Source organism: Zootoca vivipara, chromosome 15 (genome assembly GCF_965207765.1).
Source record: "Zootoca vivipara chromosome 15, rZooViv2.hap1.1, whole genome shotgun sequence".
NCBI classification, from domain to species: domain Eukaryota; kingdom Metazoa; phylum Chordata; class Lepidosauria; order Squamata; family Lacertidae; genus Zootoca; species Zootoca vivipara.
Genome location: NC_142598.1, coordinates 40,098,307 through 40,120,923, shown reverse-complemented (window position 1 = coordinate 40,120,923; position 22,617 = coordinate 40,098,307). Strand labels below are relative to the sequence as shown.

General features: G+C 44.0%; 1 protein-coding gene across 1 annotated transcript in view; it reads right to left on the bottom strand.

The window, feature by feature from the left end:
* Positions 1–22,617, bottom strand: part of DENND4C (DENN domain containing 4C) — an 84,967-nt gene that overhangs the window by 27,224 nt on the left and 35,126 nt on the right. The window contains exons 8-19 of the mRNA XM_035097102.3: positions 21,242–21,300; positions 19,544–19,688; positions 16,820–16,995; positions 11,325–11,425; positions 10,196–10,414; positions 9,031–9,176; positions 7,938–7,973; positions 7,449–7,579; positions 4,844–4,976; positions 4,295–4,501; positions 1,985–2,113; positions 432–567 (exon numbers count right to left, since the gene is read on the bottom strand). Of these exons, the coding sequence (XP_034952993.3) occupies positions 432–567; positions 1,985–2,113; positions 4,295–4,501; positions 4,844–4,976; positions 7,449–7,579; positions 7,938–7,973; positions 9,031–9,176; positions 10,196–10,414; positions 11,325–11,425; positions 16,820–16,995; positions 19,544–19,688; positions 21,242–21,300 (1,618 nt within the window). The remainder of the gene's footprint in view (positions 1–431; positions 568–1,984; positions 2,114–4,294; positions 4,502–4,843; positions 4,977–7,448; positions 7,580–7,937; positions 7,974–9,030; positions 9,177–10,195; positions 10,415–11,324; positions 11,426–16,819; positions 16,996–19,543; positions 19,689–21,241; positions 21,301–22,617) is intronic.

Here is a 22,617-nt window from a genome sequence, read left to right as displayed (position 1 = left end):
TATGTGTATAAAGAATATGTAAATTTAAAAAAATCGGGAATCAAAATCTCTAGCAATGCCATCACATCATAAACTGTGGGTCATCTTATTTTTGGTTAATGAAAACAAGCTGAAATGGGCTTGCTCTACCAACCACAATTGAAATTAACCACAAATTGCCCGAGTTCAGAGGACATGGAAAGCTGTCGTTAATCAAAAACTTCCCGACTTGTTTCTTGACAAACCATTGTCCAGAACCTGAATACCTGCGGGTAGTCTCACAATGGGTGGGGAAAGGTGCCTTTTTCCCCACTCTCTTTCCAACAAGATACAGCTTGATGCTTCTCAAATTATGTTACATGGATCTTTGCTCAAATCCCCCAATGTTACCTCAAAGCCAACGAGAGAGCACTTTATACCCAGATTCTGCAGAAGCTTGTCTGTAGGATTACCTGGTATTGAAATAGCCTGTGTTGACTTTCTGAGACATTGCCTAAATTGTGCCATGCTCTGCACAACATTTCGCAACTTTGTCCAGAGAAATATACCACTGCGATTGCTGCTGGGCCATGGGCTCTCCAAAACTGCCTGGAAAAGTGAGATGATTCAGCAAATGTTTCCCATAGTCAAAATGCTCTAACAAACTCAAATAACTCGCATTTATCTACTGCAATCTCAGGGACAATGTTAGAAAGAGGAGGAGGAGGAGTTTGGATTTGATATCCCGCTTCATCACTACCCGAAGGAGTCTCAAAGCGGCTAACATTCTCCTTTCCCTTCCTCCCCCACAACAAACACTCTATGAGGTGAGTGGGGCTGAGAGACTTCAGAGAAGTGTGACTAGCCCAAGGTCACCCAGCAGCTGCATGTGGAGGAGCCGAGACGCGAACCCAGTTCCCCAGATTAGGAGTCTACCGCTCTTAACCACTACACCACACTGGCTCTCAATGCTATACAGTGGTACCTCGGTTTAAGTACACAACTGGTTCCAGAAGTCCGTACTTAACTTGAAGCGTACTTAACCTGAAGCGAACTTTCCCACTGAAAGTAATGGAAAGTGGATTAATCCGTTCCAGACGGGTCCGCGGAGTACTTAAACTGAAAGTACTCAAACCGAAGCGTACTTAAAGCGAGGTATGACTGTATTGTAGCACATCTGTGTCCAGGGGTTTGAACCAATCTCACTAACAACTAAACCTGAGAGATGCTGGAATTTATGGGACAAGGCCAAGAAAAATATCCAACAGATTCGACTGATGAAAAAGTGATCTCCATTACCAATGACCACAGATACACAGATACGCCTTTATTAAGGCAAGATTTAATGCCTTTCCTTCTAATGTTATGAACAATAGATTTTCCAAAGGTCAGATTTCAGCTGTGTGTGTATGTGATAATAGATCTATTGAATCCTTACAACATATACTATTTTGCTGCCCACTGCATTCAGTTTCTCGGACCAGATTTTTGCCCCCTTTATTATTGGAAACCTCGGGTGACTCCTTGGAAACACAGTTAACACATTTACTGCAAGATTCTGATCCGAGTAGGTCCCTTTTTGTTGCCAGGTTTCTGATTACAGCCTTAGCTTATAAGAGGAAAAATGGATTACTTTATGGTTATTGATCTCGCTTAAATAATACTGATTTATAGTGATAATCTGATATTTTAAGTGCTGTATTGCTCTTATTTCAATGGAATTTAGAAATTTATGATTTTAGATATGTATTTTAATTTTATTTTGTCATATTTGCTTTGTTGTACAACGTATATTGGTATTGAATATGGGCCTATGGCCGTAATAAACTATCTATCTAATGACAACAGATAGGTGGCTCAAGCGATTCCTTTTAAAATACGATGAACACGTACCATTATTTCAGAATTGGACTTAAATAACAGGCCTAAACAGGAAAGAACAAGAGGAATCTACACAGTGCATAAGGGCTTACTTGATTGTGCCCCCCCCCCCGGCCGCCCACTGCTCACCCCATTGCTTGCTTACCTTGTTGTAGTACCCATATGTGATGGCATTGGGTTCTATGCCAGCGACTTTCATTTCAAAGAGGGCCCTCACAGCCAGGACAGGATGGCCCCAAAGTCCGCAAAGCAGCATCACAACCCTATAGCACACCTGATAAAAGATGTAAAAGTTCACATTGTTAGAAGTAACTTCAGCGCCAGATGGGACTACCTGCAAAAGATAAAAAGGCCTCCTCTGTGACTTTTTGCATGAAAAAGAAAATGAAATAACGACATTTGGATTTCAGGGTTGAAGATCATGTTTGTTCATAGAAAGTGGCTTTGTTGGGTGTTATACTGGAGTGGATGAAGTGAATATTGTTTATATAGAGCAGACAGACGACGAATTGGCAGTCCTTTACTTTCTGAATTTTATTTTCCTGTCTTCCTTCCTTCCTTCCTTCCTTCCTTCCTTCCTTCCTTCCTTCCTTCCTTCCTTCCTTCTTTCCTTCCTCTCTCTCCCTCCCCAAATTGCCCCCCCCCCTGCACTCAATCGGAAGCTGCGGAAGCCACGTCGGATGTTCGGCTTAAAAAACAACCATTCGCAAACCAGAACACTTGCTTCCGGGTGTCTGGGAGCCGATTTGTTCAGGAGCCAAGCCGTTTGACAACCCTGTAGAGGTTTGGTTGACAGCAGCAGAGCAGGAAAGGAATGTTTATAGCTTTTAAAAGAAACTTTCAAAAATGAAGTTTTAAGTTTAAAACAGATCTCCAAGCTGGTACGGCACAGGCCCTCTCATATATAGTTCTCACTCTGAAGAAGGATCCCCTTAGCCCTTTCTCAGAGTGAGGAAAGAAAAGGCAGAGAGGAGGTGGGGGAGAAGGATAATACCAATAATAAGCCAAGGTAATAATGAGGGGTTGGGCCGAAATTCCCCTCACCACCCATAGATGCCACCCCAAACGAAGGTCACATTTTTCCTTATTCTGTGTGAAACCTGATGTGACAGCTCGTGGGATTTTCAGTTCCTCATGCCAGGTTCCGGAAGATTATTCTGGTGGCGCTAATTCAATATTATACTTTTCTCTTTACTTCCAAACTTGCCACCTAAGGGTCTGCAGCTGCATGGACACACGTTCTCTATTTTCCCCTCTCTAAATTTGGTTGAGGCAAGGTTTAGAGGAGGACACTCACTCAAGGAAGTGAGTGTGACGATATGTTAGAGCCAGGATTATTACATTCCCCATTACAGTCCAAGTGGAAGAGGAGACAAATAGTTTCAGAATAAGCTTTTCAAGTTTGCAGATGGTTTAAGCTGACCCGTCCAAAATAATTTCCCTTTTCTCCATCACTGCCATTTTTTTTTCATGCTTTTCTCCCCGGGGAAACTTCACTTTCTCATCTGGCCATTAATTAATATTTCTATAGGTGAATTGTAAGAAGAAAGTTTTGAGCAATTGGACTTTTTACAAAATTACAGGAGGGTCTGGTAAAAGAAAGACATATTCCTGAGTATGTGTGCTTGACCATGGAGCGAGGCAAATGCTATTCTCTGAGGGAAGACAACTAGAGTTTGCCAAAACTACTTCCCCACATTTAGTAGTAGGAGGGAACACATCATATTTCTCCTCTTCCAAGTCTAACTCAGAAACAGCACCAGCCAGGAATGATGGATGTTAAGACAATTGCTGTGATTAAAAAGATCTAAAGGGCTGCTATTCGTAGTTCTAATAACTGACAGAATTCTCCACATTTTCTTCCTCTAAGCAGTTACACTGGCTGAGTAAGATTTCAAGTCACTAAATGGATATCTGGCTTGCTTATTTAGCAGGCCATATCTGATTTCTGTATTCAGAGGGAAAAAAGGAAATATCTGAAGTTCATTTACGGTAATCCAAAACTAAGGAAGCTTGAAATTTCTGGTAAAAAAACACAGTTCTACAACACAAATATCATGCAGAAATTAAGAATGCATTTGGATCCCTTTATGTGGTAGGGACGCGGGTGGTGCTGTGGGTTAAACCACAGAGCCTAGGGCTTGCTGATCAGAAGGTCGGCAGTTCGAATCCCTAAAACGGGGTGAGCTCCTGCCAACCTAGCAGTTCAAAAGCACATCAAAGTGCAAGTAGATAAATAGGTACCGCTACAGCGGGAAGGTAAACGGTGTTTCCGTCTGCTGCTCTGGTTTGCCAGAAGCGGCTTAGTCATGCTGGCCACATGACCCGGAAGCTGTACGCCGGCTCCCTCGGCCTATAGAGTGAGATGAGCGCCGCAACCCCAGAGTCGGTCACGACTAGACCTAATGGTCAGGGGTCCCTTCATTTATGTGGTATATGATTTTGTTTAACTTACTTCATCTAGCGGTTCCACATCAGTTTTCCTCATTTTAATAAGAACGTCGTATGCCTGCTGCAGGGCTCTGACTTTGGGGTGGGAAACCCTCACATAAGCTGGGAGACAAATGAACCATAGGCTGTAGCAATGGCTGAAGAGACACTTGGCCCACTGGGAAGCATTGGCGTAGTATTTCTTGGCAAGCTTATGAGCTGCTTTTATCTCCTGCAGAAAAGTAAAGCAAAACAAAACAAAATCACAGTGATCCGTCGCAACGTCACATCTCACAATCCTTTAACAACATGTAATGTGGAAGACAGAAAGCAGTTCTGAAAGCATGGCTTTTTCCAGCTCTGCTTCAAATATTTAGAACTGAATATTCATCTATTCTCAGAGTTACATATTTATTTTATTTCACAAGACTTATATATCACTTAATTATTTTAAAAGAAAACACCACCTCTCAGATGCTTACATAAAATATATGCTTCCTCTTATATTATCTACTACATAGATAATGTTGCTTTTAAATAAAAACCTGTATGTTGTTTTAAATAAAAACCTGACCTGCTTTGTCCTCTTTGCCATAAGTGCTGGACTATTGGAAATGTTTCCTCCAGTTGAGTGCCTGCTGAAGGAAAGCTTGAGCTCTTGTGGTCTGTCAAAGAGCTTCAAGTCTAGCCTGGGGAAGGTTTTATAGCTGAAAGAGAGGGTTCAAAAGGGGTGAGCAAGCCTGTTGGTTTGTTGAAGCACACTATACTTAGCGTAAGACACCACTTCCACAACGTCCAACCAAAAACACTATTGTGCATGGGGGATTTTAGCTATACAGTGGTACCTCGGGTCACGAACTTAATTCGTTCCGGAGGTCCGTTCTTAACCCAAAACCATTCTTAACCTGAGGTACCACTTTAGCTAATGGGGCCTCCCACTGCTGCCGTGCCGTCGGTGTGCGATTTCCGGCCTCATCCTGGGGCAAAGTTCGTAACCCGAGGTACTACTTCCGGGTTAACAGAGTCTGTAACCCAAAGCATTTGTAACCCGAGGTACCACTCCTAGAAATACAGAGGGATGAATGCAGCTGAACGTTAAATGCAAGGTATAAAATTATACTAGAAAATATACCACCGTGATTAGTAAACTGCTTTGGGGCTGGTGAGGATTCTACCACAAGAGCAAATATGTCATTAGCGTTTTAATTAGTAGAAACGGCAAGAATCTGTTTCGTACACGTGTTCATGTACGCACACAGACACTCATAACACGCACAGAGTCAAGCCAATATTGTCCACCCTCACATTGAGTGACTCTGCAGCACTTCCTTTTCACTCCTGGTACCTGAGGCTCTTAACCTGAAAATGCTAGGGACTGAATCTACTGAATTTGCATGTGTGCGACCACTCAGCTACAGCCATTCTCAGTCTCACTTGGAGCCCTGCGAGATCTCACCTAAAACACTGAATTGATACGACTTAACCAGACCAGTTAAGAAGGACCCAGGTGGCGCTGTGGGTTAAACCACAGAGTCTAGGGCTTGCTGATCAGAAGCTCGGCGGTTCGAATCCCTAAAACGGGGTGAGCTCCCGTTGCTTGGTCCCAGCTCCTGCCAACCTAGCAGTTCAAAAGCACGTCAAAATGCAAGTAGATAAATAGGAACCACTACAGCGGGAAGGTAAACGGCGTTTCCGTGTGCTGCTCTGGTTTGCCAGAAGCGGCTTTGTCATGCTGGCCACATGACCTGGAAGCTATACGCCGGCTCTCTCGGCCAATAATGCGAGATGAGCGCTGCAACCCCAGAGTCGGTCACGACTGGACCTAATGGTCAGGGGGCCCCTTTAACCAGACCAGTTCTCTGTATTATTTATAACCATTTTGGATTCCCTTTTAGAAGGCATCTAGATGATGCAGGGATGAAGGCCGTCCACAGGAACAGGGGAGTGCCCAAAGACCTGGGATATTCCCAGTGGAATTTCATTTTCACCCTCTTCTCGTATCGTAAACTGCTTTTCAATTCCCCTTCCCGTTTCAAAAGAGCTTTGGCAAGCAGCTGGGGGTGGCCAAGAACAGACCAAGATAATCTATTTGAGTAGAGCTGCTCCTAGCTTCTCTTATGCATGCAGAAGGAGCTGCATAGTTCTTTGGATCGACACCATAACGTTTTGAATAATAGCTTCTATTTAGATACTGGTAGGTAGCCGTGTTGGTCTGACGCAGTTGAAATAAATTAAAAAATTAAAAAATTGTCCAGTAGCACCTTAGACACCAACTTGAGCAACACTGAGCTGCAGGAAATGGAAGTCCATCTACCCCACAAAGAAACTTGCCCAGGTACAGACTGATATCTCCTTTCTGACTAAATGCAAGAACCTGGACATTATATCTAAGGGTCTTAGAATTGGGTGGCGCTTTGGGTTAAACCACTGAGCCTAGGGCTTGCTGATCAGAAGGTCGGCGGTTCGAATCCCTGCAGACAGGGTGAGCTCCCGTTGTTCGGTCCCAGCTCCTGCCAACCTAGCAGTTCGAAAGCACATCAAAGTGCAAGTAGATAAATAGGTACCGCTCCGGCGGGAAGGTAAACGGCATTTCCGTGCGCTGCTCTGGTTCGCCAGAAGTGGCTTTGTCATGCTGGCCACATGACCTGGAAGCTGTACGTCGGCTCCCTCGGCCTGTAGAGTGAGATGAGCGCCGCAACCCCAGAGTCGGTCACAACTGGAATGGTCAGGGGTCCCTTTACCTTACAATCCATCTATCCTACTGAATATACAAAGAAACTATGCCACACTTTCTCCAAGAAGTTGCTCAAACATCTGATCAGCGTTAAAATGCCCACAACAAACTCAGTTGGTCTCTAAGGTGCTACTGGACTTTTTTTTTTTAGCTTGTATTTAGAATGCTAGGCTATGCAATACTGTAATACTGAGATACCTTTCTTTCACAAGACAAAATAAAATTCAGATATCCATGCCGTAGTACATTGTTAATGAAACTGGATAGAAAAAAAAGCAAGAACTACCAAGCACCATCGCTGCAACATTATCAGAATTCAGAACAGACCAAAAACCAAGGTAGCAATGTAATTTTTAAAGAAGGAAGGCTAATATAAAAGGTTGAAGCATGACGGAAAAATCTTTATAAATAGGATGAAGACAAAAATGTATCCAGGTCGCCTTACCTGTACCGAGGTAGCCTATCCTGTCCATCATCATGGGGAGGTTCTGGTGGCATTATAAACACCGTGTGTTCACTCTTCTGCGACTCATCAAGTTCAATCAATCGGGTCTCCTCTGTGGAATCCGTATCAACCTGCAAATATTGAAATTGCAGGTGACAATGCCAGATTAATGCCATGCCTTGCCTTGCATCTCTAAGTACAGGAAGCAGCACCATGAAAAAGTCTATTTATTGATTTATTATTTGTACTTATTGCCTGACCCTCACCAAATGGTCCCAGGGCACGTTACAAAAATGACCACTGAAATAAATCGACACATGGCCAGTTTACAAGCCACGCATTTTGCAGCTATTAGATGCTCTGTACCAGCCTATGAAAAATTCCAAGGCATATAATTAAACAACCACGATTCCCATTCCCACGATATTGTCCAGACATACAAAATACCAGGAAACTCTTTAAATGTCCCTACAGGAAGTAAATAAATACCTTTTCTCCTTTTTCTGATCCTTTCTCTGGAAAAAGCTAGAAAAGGCCATAGAAATAAAATTAGAAAAGCATATATTAAAAACTCCAAAACTGAGTATAGTATTGCTTTCCATACTCTTTGCCTAACAAAAGCTGTTTTTGCATTTTAAACACACAAAGTTCCCAAATGAGAAGTAGGCATACTTTTCAGTGTACGGGAGATTCATATACCACAGTTTTCCATGTATAAGACGATGCTTTATTATTTTAAAATAATGTTTAAAATTGGGGGTCGTGTTATACACTGATAGTACAGAAGGGGAATGTGCAATTTCTTACAGCTGAGAGCTGGAGATTGCCAGCAGCGATTGGGCGGGTGATTGGTGGCTGTGGCAAGGCCTGCTGTTGATTGGCTGACGCTGGCGGCGAGCAGGCAGACGATTGCTGGCTTTGGCGATGCGTGTGATTGTCAGCGTTGGTCAGGCGGGTGAGCGATATTCGGCAACCCCCCCCAATAAAGCTCAACAACTCTGGTATAACCCTCCCCCCCCAAAAAAAGCTTAACAACTCTGGGCAATCTCCCCCCATTTTCCTAATTTGGAGTCCCCCAAAATAGGGGTCGCCTTATACACGGGGGGCGTGTTATGCACCTAAAAATACGGTACTCGTGGAATCTTTTAGCCTGGACTAGCAAGCTGAGTGAGAGACAAAGCACACAGGCCCATGGATAACTCCCTCTGCCATTATAAAAGAGAGTTTGAGCTAGTGCCATCCAAAACAGGCTCCAAGAGCTCTATATCCACATGACTACAATTATTGCCAAGTCCATTCTACTACATGGGCTTCTCCATTAACGCTGATATCTGTAGATTCTGCGCTGCTATTGAGCCACACACATTTCCTGTATAAAACTACAAGAAGCAACTCGACTCAAGCTGTTTCAGGAGGCGAAATGTCATTCCTGACACGTCCAAGGAGGAGAGACTCGGGAGCGTTTAGGAAAGAGAATCAAAAGCCTAACACTATCACATTTAGTTAGACGAGAGAGAGAGAGAGAGAGAGAGAGAGAGAGAGAGAGAGAGAGAGAGAGAGAGAGAGAGAGAGAAGTTTTTACCTTTTCTACGCAGTCATCAAAGAAAGCCAGTCCAGTATCTTTGTCACTCACAAAACTGCATTCTACAATGAAGCTGCTAAATATCTGTGTCTTTGTTAAAACCGTGTAGAATTTTGCGTAGGCACGGTCCCTACTTTTTAAAAACCCTAGTTTAAAAAAAAAAGACAATTTGCTAGAGATAAATGGTTCACAATTAACTTATTTGCATATTGAGCTTCCATTTCCCCATTATATTATAAGTGTTTGCCGCTCATATTTCTTTATGCCACCCAGTTAATAATGTCCTCCGGGTTGTTAATGGTAAAAAGTTAAAAACTATAAAAAAGCAACCCACAAGAACCCCAGAAGTTAAACAAATGAACCACCTAGTAATCTTTGAGAAGCTTCTACGATAACAGCTTTTTTTCTGCTGTCAGTTTTCTGTTGCCACAATGAAAATGAGTATTTTGTAAAAATTGCAATTTTGACAAAATAAACTGAGGACAATAAGCTCTGAAAAGTGGGTGGGGCAGGGTGGGAACCCTTAAAATTCAAACCTCGAGTGCCCATGTAACCTTAACAGATGATATTTATATATTCTAGGCTTGGTGCATTTGAGAAACCAAGAAAAATAAACAGGTTTTCCCATTAATTTCAATAGGGCCTGTGCAAGAAGCTTCCAGCACACTCTGGTGCTGCGAAGACTTTAAACTCTACTGCTCTCAAACTCTGAAGTCCAATAAGATGCAACGTGCCGCCCTGTGGATATACAGGGGACGTCTGCGAGACACAAGCTGAGAATGGCCCTGTTACTGCTGCGAGCATTTCATTTCAACCAGTGCATGGGCGTAGGCAGGGGGCAGGAGGGGACAATTGCCCCCCCCCCAGAAGCAAAAGGCTGAGGGGCGCAGGCGTGGCAGCCCCAGGCTCCCACTCCCGGCGCGAAGCTCCAGAGGCGCACGGGGACCGTAAGCGGAGGAGGCAGCCACAGGCTCGCATTCCCCGCACGCCTCTGGAGCTTTGCGCTGGGAGCGGGAGCCTGGGGCCGCCTCCTCGGAAGAGCTGGGCAGCGCAGGCAACATAGCCCCGCCCACATTCCCAGTGTGGCCCCTCCCCTCCCGCCCCCCCCTAATTTTGATCCTGGGTACGCCCCTGAACCAGTGCCCATGTTCTTCTCAAAACTCACCTTGATTGTCAAACAAGGAATCTGTGGCGGTAGCTTTATTTGAAGGTGCCTGGGTGATCGGTTTAAGAAACGTTCTGTACCCTTTTAAAATAGATGCCATGAAACGTAGAAAGGCTTCCTGAATCTCCGTTTCGAATTGCGTGTTCTTTTTGTGCCACGAGAAGTCCGCCTCTATAGGTGTCATCTCCACCGCAGAGCCTTCTTGGGTCTTTCTGTGAACTGTGGTAGAGGTTGGAAGGAGGCAAGCTGAATTAAAGGGTTTCCCCCCCAGTTCCACAGGTGTGGTTTATTTAAAGATTAAAAAGGCTAACCCATTAAGGAATGCTTAGACAAAGGCGAATTAAGAGTGAGTGCAATTTACAGCGTTTGGAACCTAAAACCTCCATGGGCTTTGAATTTCAACTTTACCTTTAGCCATAACACCTTAGCTTTTATGTCATACCCTTTTATCAGCAGATCTATGAAAGCTGAACTAAAAGTGTATGCTAAGTCAGTGAGGTTACTGAAACTAGCATTATGCTTGGCATTATGCATGAAAAAATATTGCCTTCTGTAAACAGCAAAATGTGTTTGTCTTTCCTAAGCACACAGCAAAGGAAATCTCCTTTGCAATCACCTGGCACTTTCTACCCGTCACAGGGAAAATGTGATCTGTGCAAAGAAGAGTTTTAGCTGAAACGCACCATGGCCTTTTTCCATGTGTGTGGAAGCAAGCAGCTTTACTGCAGACAGAAACAAGAGCTCTTGATAAGAAGCAAGAGAAAAGGACCCAAAGAGGAAGATAAGACAAAAGCAGTAGTAATTTAACCCCGCCTATAGCACCAGCCAAGTTCACACTTCACACTTCACATCAAAGCATAGTTTTTAAAAATAATACCATTACCAGCATGTTTTTGCATGCTACTCAAATCGCCCTGCTTTGTTCCTGCTGTTTATTGAAACACTATTGTTCCTGCTGTTGTGGCCTCTGTTATTTTCTCCTACCGGTAGGGAACCTACATAAGGACTCTATACAGGCTCTTGGGTACCCCATAAAGGAAAAGAAGCAGTTTTCTTCTTATGACACCACCACTATAATTATCTTCTTTTGCTTAAATCCACTTTATTCTCCTTCTACGCCATGGCTTACCTAATGCCAGTTGTGGGTGCAATTTCTTTAAGGTGCTGAGAAGGCTTTTGCATGGCTTCTTAGGAAGCTGCTTCCAGTTCATGCTCTTCTTATCATCTGATCTACATGATTGAGAAAACACACACACATCAAAATGGATATAGATAGATAGATAGATGATAGATAGATAGATAGATAGATAGATAGATAGATAGATAGATAAGAAACTGTATTGCTTTATTCTAGCATTTCTTAAGGCCCAAGAAGAAAGGAAATTATAACGCTCCCACACTCCAAAGCACCTTCTGTTTTGTTTTTGAAGTGAAACATCTGGTAGCAGCTATTGGGTTTCGTGAAAAAGCGATAGTGCTCTCTCAACTGAATTTGGGTCTAACCCCAGAATGGACTAATTTTTTTTAAAAAAAGTTTGATTTAGGCAGTCTTCCAACACGGAGTTCCCTATCCTATTTCAGCATCTGAATTTTTTTAAATGGTTTCCCACATTTAAACTGATTTCCCCCCTCCAGTCGGGGAAGGTGGGAATCACTCGGGTACAATTAAATTTGGCAGGCATGCAATTTTGCACCTTCATTGGATTTTTAATGAGTCTTGAACGTAACAGCGTTTTCATGTACGGCAACAGATTCAAGTGTTTTCATTTTTCAGACATGCCTTTAAACGATATTATAACTGCAAGAACTGAAAATATTCAGAACCATGATGAATCACTATGTTGTTATTTCTCTGAGATTAAGGCCGGTGTCAAAAAGAAGCAAGCATGGTTTTCTCCCCTCCTGGGCTTGGAGACTCTGGGAACAGACTGTCAATCAAAAATAAATAATTTGATCCAGAAGTGGGGCACTTTCGCTGGACCACAGCTCCCAACATCCCATACCACTGGCCATTCTGGTAGGACTGATAGGAGTTGGAGTCTTTTTGTATCTGGAAGGGGGGGGGAATAATTGCTGGAATCTGTTGTGTCCATCAGCATGCCATCATTTCACACAAAACCTACGCTATGCATGCAAATGTGGGAAACGCTCCTTCATATGCAAGATCAAGGTCAGGATCTAAATAATTAGTGTTTGTGAAACATGCACAGCTGCAGCACACAGCTTCCCAGTTTCTCTGCTGCTTAAAAGGAGGCCTGTGTCTTCTGCAAGGGAAGCCACATCAAAAACGCAGAAATATCATTCTGGCTGTGTGCAGTTCATTAACATGTGCACATTGGATCGTGACCAAGACTGGGATTGGGCATCAGCGAGTACCTGATTGGCAAAAATAAACTCAGCTTTTTATATTCCTCCTGGTGCCTGAGAGGAAGTTTTGCAACATTTAGGAGAAATAAAACTGCACCTTAGAAAACAAAAAATAAAACCACAGTGTATGACATTTAAAAAAAAGAATACCAGGATATGGGATTTGTGGATTAATACTGTACTTAATGTCATGTGTTACCACTGCTAAGGCCAACAGTAAAATCTAGCAGTTCGAAAGCACGTCAAAGTGCAAGTAGATAAATAGGAACCGCTACAGCGGGAAGGTAAACGGCGTTTCCATGTGCTGCTCTGGTTCCCCAGAAGCGGCTTTGTCATGCTGGCCACATGACCTGGAAGCTATACGCCGGCTCCCTCGGCCAATAATGCGAGATGAGCGCGCAACCCCAGAGTCGGTCACGACTGGACCTAATGGTCAGGGGTCCCTTTACCTTTTTTATTCAGATTTAGAGGCTGCATTATTCACAGCTGCATTCATTTCTTAAAATGGGTGAGATGGAGAGAAGGCACGGCAAGAATGATATCAGACCTGTTAGAAGAAGACTTGCTTTTCCCTGACACAGATATGCATTTAGGGAAACCCTGCAATTAACAAGCAGGGAGGGAGTCTTCCTCCCACTAACAGCAACAACAAAAACTAATATGAGGGGGGGAAATGACCTATCGACCCGCCCAATATCTGCACACAAACAGCTTCTCCTTGTCACTTCTGTTAATAGACTCTGAAAGCAACTGAAGTCAGACAATGAAGAGAACCGTCTGATGAATGAAAGCTATTCAACATTTCTCTGGCACTTAGTGATGCCTCCATCTCTATGGTATTGGTAGCACCAGAGAGACACACAGGACCTGCTTATCTATGACAAGTGTCTTATCTGTGACAGCGCTCTGCTTTTCTGAGAAGTGCTATTCTTCCTCTTCCTCAATGCCAGGTCATCTTGGCAACTGTTCCTGGGTAATTTTGCGGTGACCAATGTAAGATTCGTATGCTTCTTTACATAATACTTTGTGTTTTACTTAATGTCATCTAGCTCCAATTAACATTCAGCTATTCGTTTGTCGACCGACTTGATCCTCGCTGCAAAAATGATCAAGAAGTGCGCCACAGGAAGTTTAAACGCTTTATTTTAACTGTGTTTTAAAAGGTTCAAGTAACAGTTTGGAATCTCGACAATTTATCTGTAATTTGGATAAGTGTTTTCTCTAAAGGCATGGAATTTTTTCTTCTATAAAGAGCTAATGTTTCACGGGGAAGTGTCAAACTTACCGTAACATTTATTGCAAACTGTGGGGGAAAAGGTTTTCTAGCAAATGACCTGTGGCCAACATAACAGGTGACACAAAGAGATGGCTAGATTGACTGGAAAAATCAGAAATCAGGAGGATCAAAACTTCAATAGAGAATGGGACAAATATAGATTGTATTTAAAAGAACACTGTAAACACTTGAGCTCTTTGGCAGGTTTTGAATGACCCTTGAAATGTTACAAAGACTTTGGATATTTTGGAGGACTGTAATTCAGATGAACTATAATAATATGCAGTTTATTAAGATATTTAAAGGACCCACAGAGGGGAGGAGGGAGGTCCTAAGATTCGGAAGAATATTGTTTTATCTTTAATATTCCCCCAAAAAAAGGTTAATTGTGTGATTTATTTTGTAAAACCAATAAGAATTATTATTATTATTATTATTTTTAAAAAACCATAGCATGTGAAAATTCATTGATAGACACCCAAATATAAGTCTCCAAAGCAAGACCCTAGTCCACGTGGGAAGTTGTGATGCTCACAAGAATTTACACCTGGCTATGGCAACCTGGCTAATGATTTGTTTCTTTCTAACCCATAATATCTTTCATTGCAGGGAAGACAACTGTCATAGGAAGTTCCCCTTTTTAAAAAGAGGATTTCATACTAATGAATATAATATTGCATCACTTGGCTACGATTCGTTTTATTTTCCAGTCTCAAACCCAACAATAACTGACCCCAGTGGCCATTTCTGCTTCTGCACTTTATTTTAGTACAGGGGTCGGCAAACCTTTTCCGCCAGCGAGCCAGATCGCCCGGGCGCAGGAGCACGCCCCCCCGCCCCCCCCGGTGCCCATGCAAGGGCAAGACTGCTCTAGATCATTCTCATCATGTCAAGCCATGGTTCGGTGTCAGATCTAAAGCAGCCCATTGTTTTGTACTAAAAGTAGCAGTAGCTGTAATGTGGCTTCATCGTTTTGAACACAGGTCTTGCATCCGATCAACCGCACACTCACATTACTCTCCAACCCCGCCTACCCCAACCCCCCAATCCGTCACCAACCCTTTCCACCTTTCCACCAGGCCCAAACACCCATCCTCTCACTGCTTCTTCAGCCCCCATCCCAGCCTACCTAAGCCCCCACTCTGTTTCACCAAACCCCATCCCCCCCAGTTTGCTCAGAATCCCCCCATCCCCTTGCAACTCACTCCAATCCAAAGATCACCCTGAGGCTGCCCCAGTGGTCTCCCCTCCGCTACCCCCCCAAAAAATGACCTGGAGAAGAAATTGTGAGGACTCATATGCCAACCTCCCGAGTGCTGTTATTTGAATGGACTCCACTCCCATTGGCCCTGACCATTGGCCTCTGTTGCCTGGCACTTATGGGAGTTGAACTGCAAAAGCCCCTTGGTGGGCTCAAGTTTCCCATTTCTTGGAAGGCCAATAGCAGCTCGTGGTACACAGGCCATGATATCTGCGCCTTCAAAGCTCCACCGTGTCGTTGCTGGTCAAGCCACAACCGTGTAGCCAGAAGCAGAGGCCAGCACATTCAGGCCATGAGATCACAGAATTGTAGAGGTGGAAGGGACCCCCGGGGTCATCTAGTCCAACCCTCTGCAATGTAGGAATTTCAGCTAAAGCATCCATGGCAGATGGCCATCCAACCTTTGCTTAAAAACTTCCAAGGAAGGATAGTCCACCACCTTCCAATGCCGTCCGTTAACAAATATTTGCCTTTGGGAGGCCAAGACTCAGCTTTTCACTGGTTACTAATCTTTGACATGCTTTCTACTGTATCTGAGTTTTTTCCTGTTTTAAGTCTGGGACCAAGAGTAGTTTGCACGAAGCCACACACAGGTGGGCTTCTGAGGCTCCCCTCCAAAACTCGTCTTAAAAATGAAAGAGCAGCCCCCTCCCTCAGTGCCATTCTCCAAACTACTCCCAAAACTCAGGAAAGGGCATCTAGAGCTACAATTCTGGGGAGCAGGGAGCAGACGAAAAGCAAAAAGCAAAAAGAATGGCCTAGAATTCAACTCGAATGACTTACAGCAGGGGTGGCCAACTTCCAAGAGACTGCGATCTACTCACAGAGTTAAAAACTGGGAGTGATCTACCCCCTTTTGGTCAGGTTCAGGTCAAAGTTGTTGTGGTTTTTTTTAGGAAAGAGGAAGGCCCATGTTGGGGGGGGTTCATGTAAAAGTCATTGAGCTTCTTTAGGAAAGAAACACTGAACTTTCTTTTAGGAAGGAAAGCCCTGTTTTTGGTGGTTCGGGTCATTTTAGGGATGCAGGGCAAAGATGTTGTGCTTTTTTAGGGGAACCAAAGTTTTTTTAGCTTCTTTGGGGGGAGCCACTGATCTACTGGTGATCTACCAAAGACGTCCAGTGATCTACCGGTAGATCATGATCTACCTGTTGGACATGCCTGACTTACAGGAATCTAACGGACTTTGGATCTATTTTAAGGCCAATTCACTGGGATTGAATGGATAAAATAAATACATTCAAATTCACATTAATACCTTAAAACAGTGTTTCTCAACCTTTTTTGGGCCACGGCACACTTGTTCCGTGAAAAAAATCACGAGGCACACCACCATTTAAAAAGTTAAAAAAATTAACTCTGTGCCGCCCTATATTGACTATAATTATGACTGTAAGAAACGCTTGCCAATTGCTGTGTTGGTTGCAATCTCCTGTAATAAGGCTTCACAAGCCGTTCGGCGGGTCAGTGTTGTGTATTGGCGGCCGCCAGGCTCGTTTGCACTGAGCTTTGGGAAAGAGGAGGAGAAATATCGCTTTCCGGCGGGTCAGTGTTGTATATTGGCGGCCGCCAGGCACATGACAATGCAAATCGCCCTTCTCGTCGCCGCACGTCGCGGCACACCAGCCAGTTGAGAAACGCTGCCTTAAAACACAGAGAGACACACATACACAAAAGACAGAGGATATAAACAAAAACTGGGAAAAAAGCCAACCACTTACATGTACACCATGTTTGTATCTAAGTCAATGCAAACCACATCCTGTGGAGGGTCATAAAGATCAAAGTACCGGGAGTCAACTCCAACTATAAACGGGACAGGAGCACTGAGCACCGCTGCCAGAGACAAAGGACAGAGGGGGATGTAGGGACACTGCCACTGAAATGGGAAAATCATCTGAAGGAAAAACGAAAACGAAACCCACGCGTTAAACAATAAATAAAAAGTGATGCAACATCAAGTCATTCTCGTAGCACGGACCATCACAGCAAGAACGGCAGCAGCAGCAACAACATTATATGATAGCAAACTCAAAACTGTATATAAGAGAACCAAATTTGTTGTTTTCATGATTGCCAGCGCTCCTGTATATTTCACCTATAAACAGAAAATTTAGCTTCAAGGCAGGTTTGGGTGTGTAGACAAAACAGTTAACAAACATCGAGTATCAACAAATGCACAAAAACAGTCAAGAAGCCATTTTGGCATGTATGTGGCAGAATAATTGTAATGATGGTGGTGATGATGGTGATGATGATGATGATGATATAGCTCAAATAACATCATCATCATATCGCTCAAATAACAGAAGCATTTTTCCCTTTCAAAATCCTGTGATTTCATGGATAGGAATAGCATTTTAGAAGTAATTCACCATTCGCTTTGAGCTGAAGAAAGTAAAAATAAGATGATTTGGCCAAGATGCACAATTCACAGAACGAATAAAAGAAATATTAGAGCTACAGCAAAAGTAGAGGGTGGGGAAATGAAGAGAAAACCCAAAATGGCTATCTCTCTTTTTTTTTTTTTTGCAACACAGTTTCTTAAAAGTAGAGAATGCATTTTTTAAGCTGCTAAAGATAAGAGGCCATGTGTCATTAACTTTGCTTAGAGTGACAATAAGTGGAGAGTTACTATGAAAACTGCCTTTGAAAAAATTGTTTTTAAACAGTGACTATCATATGCCTTGAAAGAGGAAGTTATATTTTCCCCTTTCAAAGGCACACTGGGATAAAGAAGAATTTGGAGCCCTAAGATGTCAATTGCATTCTTCATTTCTCTTACCTACGTCGGTGAAACTAACAACCCAGAACCGAAAAAATGATACATAGGTTTTATCCTTCAAGATCACTAGACACCTTGCATGTTAAAAAATAGGTCATGTTTCATTTAATTTATTTTTAATTGCTCTTGAAAACAACATTTCCAAGGCTGTAATCCAACTGGTGTTCCTTCTGCTGTTATTTCAGTTGAAGCGTACACCAACAGAAGAGGAAGGGGGGCCATTTTTGCCCATTCCTTTCCATAGCTGCCAAGTACCCCGTTTTCCCCGGGAAACCCCCGTTTTTACTTACCGTACCTTTTCCCGGTGGTCCCCCGTATCACTTCGTCTCCCGTTTTTCTCCGTTATTTTCTCCTGCCGGCGGCCATTTGTTTTCTTTCCGATTTGCCCTTCTATGGGCACCAAAAATGGCCGCCGCCGGCTTTAAAAGTCGCATCTACGCATGTCCGGAAGTGCATAGACGCAACTTCCGGTGTCGGTGGCGGCCATTTTTGGTGCCCATAGATGGGCGGAGCGACACCGGAAGTTGTGTCGATGCACTTCCTGACATGCGTACAAGCAACTTTCGAAGCCGGCGGCGGCCATTTTTGGTGCCCATAGAAGGGCAAAGCGACACCGGAAGTTACGTCAACGCAACTTCCGGTGACACACGGCTGCCGGTCCCGGATTCTGCAGTCCAGGACTTGGAAGGTAAGTTCCTTTCCCATCTCCCACAGACCTCCAGACCAGTTGTGGGGGATAGGCAAAAACTACCTCCCTTCTGTCACCAGACAGCTCCATTTAATCAAAAGCTGTTGTGCTCATGGACAGGGACCAGTTAGATACATCTGTGGTATTCTACCAGCCTAAAGACTTGTTTCAAAACACTTGCCACCAACATTTTAAAATATGAATGAACAGCTTGCAAGGTTCGGGATTTTGGATTCAGGACTACCTGAGCTCTCCCAATTTTGCAATTTTGCAAATATTAAAAAAAGCACAATCTGCCATTGTTCTGATGCTTAAACATTCCTTAACAGCAAAAAGCTGTAAAATCACTTATACTGCTCTAGTATAAAATTCTTCCCCTCTAGGTAATTGAAGTTGAACAATCTACTTCTCCAACTGTGCCTGACCTGTCCCCATACAAGTAGTAAAAATTACTACTGTCTAGGACTTTGCATATTTTCTCCGGAAGTAGGTTGATCTCTTCAACTGTCATGGGTAGGTAAACTAAGGCCCGGGGGCCGGATCCAGCCCAAACGCCTTTTAAATCCGCCCTGTGGGCGGTCCGGGAACCAGCGTGTTTTTACATGAGTAGAATGTGTCCTTTTATTTAAAATGCATCTCTGGGTTATTTGTGGGGCATAGGAATTTGTTCATTCCCCCCCCAAAAAAATATAGTCCGGCCCTCTGCTGGAAAAGTTTGCTGACCCCTGTATTAGACGGCCAGTGCTACATTAGTTCTGAAAACAGTAGAATGAAGGGGGAAAGAACAGAGGGAGAGAGGAAGATTAATTCACAAAGCTGGCTAACTTTTAAAACCTTATACGAGTTGGCAAAATGAAACATGAAAATGTGAGGCCTGCAATAGACTAGGCTGCCAAGTGAAATTAAAGGGCTGCTCCAAAGTCTGCAGAAATACCATTGTTTCAGCTTTAAAAGAGAACACGGCATACTTACAGCTGCCACTGCTTCCGCTACTCCAGTCAGCACAGCTGGTCGAAGGGAGTGCAGCAGGATCTTGCCCTCCAGTAGCACAAAGAGGAGTAAAGTGGCACAGTTTTCTGGTCCAAGATTCATTAGCAGAGTGCTGAAGTTTGCTCCACTAGAATGCGATCAGAAGATTCAGAAGCGCAACGTTCGTTATTCGTCATTACAAGAGCTACCAATAGAATGCAACATGCCAGACAGCGACACAAGTCAATTCTGTCCTTTCCCAGGGCACGTCTCTGGTTGCGCTGTGGCAGCTCAAGTTATACCCTATGCGAGGCAAGGATGTACTGACATCTAGACCAATTTTGCCCATCCTCACTCCAAATCACCCTGCTATACCGGGCAGTGGAAGTTTCCGTTTTATAGTGGAGGCTAGGGCCAGGCAATATCTGGTTTTCAACATTATGACATATCGCCAGCTAAACATTGTGGTACACTGATATATCGTGGTATGAAATAAGGATGGAGCTATGTAGAAGCATAGGCTGGGCTTCATGGTTTTTCCCACATTGTGATTTTTGCATAACACACACATCCATCACAATTTGCAATATATTGCCAGGTCAAAAATTATGAAACTGCTATCACGATATGGACTTCAAACTGGTTTGGGGCAATGTACCACCAATACATCGCCCAGCCCTAGTAGAGGCTGTCCACTGGTAAAGGGTGAAAATAATTTCCCAGTACAGTGGTACCTCGGTTTTCGAACACAATTCGTTCCGGAAGACCGTTTGAGTTCTGAAACGTTGGAAAACAGAAAACTCAACAGCCGACAGCTAGACCTCAGGATCTTGCACTCAGCAGAAGCCGCGTGCTAATGTTCGACTTCCCATGGGTGTTCGAAAACTGAAGCATTTACTTCTGGGTTTACGGCATTCGAAAACCGAAATGTTCGTCAATGGAGACTTTCAAAAACCGAGATACCACTGTAGCGTGGGCCACTGCTGTTTACTGTGAGGGAAGCAGGAGCGAAGCACAGGGAGACTGAGGCAGTGAATGGTGGCAGAAGCAAGAGACAGACCTTGCCCCCATGTCCTGCACTTTCTGCTCCTTCCTCTTTTCAGGAGCAGCAGTGATCCAAGAAACTGAGAGGGCAACACAACCCCAACCACAGTGCTTCATCTGCTGCTACTGTCAAGAGGTGGATTTACGGGGGTGCCAACTGTTTGGTTGCCCTGGGCACAGAGCCTCGGGGGCACCGCCAGGGATGCCACAACTATGAATTCACAACGGTGCGTGAGAAACAGAGGGGGGGGCATACTTTGGTGTTGCACAGGTGGCCTCTGGAATTTGAGACCCAAGGTCCACCACTGCTTCTGTGCGAGAAGCTGCGAGGGGATGAATGAGGTGTAAAGGGAAGAAGCTTGGTTAGCCACACGGGCAGAGGCACCAGCCCCTAGTGTGTGCATGTGCATACCTATACTCTTTGTTTGCTCAGCTGGCAGAGCATGAGACTCTTAATCTCGGGATCACGGGTTCGAGCCCCATGTTGGGCAAAAGATTCCTGCATTGCAGGAGGTTGGACTAGATGAGCCTCGCAGTCCCTTCTATATGATACACATATAGAAAGTTAATAAACAGATCAATAAATACACAGAGAGAGAGAGACAAAAAGTATCTTCAAACTTTTGTTTGCTTTTCAGAGTTATCAACTATCGTTACCTGAGTGGCAAGGGCGTAGCAACCGGTTGCGAAAGTATTAACGTATCATGCGCAGAGAGCTGCAAAATGACAAATGCACAAATATTAGTGAGCTGACAGAAAACCCATGCAAGCGTTCTAACCAACCATGTGTGAAGCATGAGCGCCACACGGTATTGTAGGATCGGGAACACCCAGGGAGGTGTCCAACACACTTGCTGTGGCAGCAGAAGGAGGGCCTTTGATTGCGGAACATAAATTCTGCTCCTTTCCTCCCTCTCTGTGCCCTTTAAATCGTTTTTGGGGTTCCCCCAACCCTCCAGAGCAGGTTGGGGAGGGTGCAGAGCAAGTATGGCGAGAAGGAAATGGGAAAGTTATGTTGTACAAATGGAAAAGCCTTGCGCTAACGGATTACGTCTATTATATACTGTCCCCTGTTCGCTATATCATTTGCACCTCAGGCTGCTTATTGAGATTCACTTTCGTAGGTAGCTCAGCTGGTTAGAGCGAGGGGCTGATAGTGCCAAAGTCATATGTTTGATCCAGTGCCGGATTTATGTATAAGCTAAACAAGCTATAGCTTAGGGCCCCACTCTCTTGGGGGCCCCAAAAAAAATTAAAGGAAAAACACCTGGATGTACATTTCCAAAATATAAGATAAAAAGGAAATAAAATAAAACCTACATACAGTTAGAGCTTAATAATTATTTCACTATTAATATACAGTATGTAAAGGTAAAGGTAGCCCTGACCGTTAGGTCCAGTCGCAGACAACTCTAGGGTTGCGGCGCTCATCTCACGTTATTGGCCGAGGGAGCCGGCGTACAGCTTCCAGGTCATGTGGCCAGCATGACTAAGCTGCTTCTGGCGAACCAGAGCAGCGCACGGAAACACCGTTTACCTTCCCGCCGGAGCGATACCTATTTATCTACTTGCACTTGATGTGCTTTCAAACTGCTAGGTGGGCAGGAGCTGGGACCAAACAACGGGAGCTCACCCCGTCGCGGGGATTCGAACTGCCGACCTTCCGATCGGCAAGCCCAAGAGGCTCAGTGGTTTAGACCACAGCGCCACCTGCGTCCCCACTATTAATATACTTCTTCTTAATTTTATTTCAGTTCAACAATTACTTTGATAGAATACATATTTTGTAATGTGCAAATGGCTTGAGATACCTATGAGGTTCGTAAATTACCATCTAGCATAAATTCAACACAAAAAACAGCAACAATTTGGTGTTGACAAAGGACAGCTGGACATATGAAGGGCCCCATTACCTTCAGGAGCTGAGGGCCTCATCCAACCTAAATCTGGTCTTGGTTCAATCCCCATACGTGACAGTCCCTTCCAACTCTATGATTCTACGTAACACAAAGCAATTGAACACGGAAGTCCCG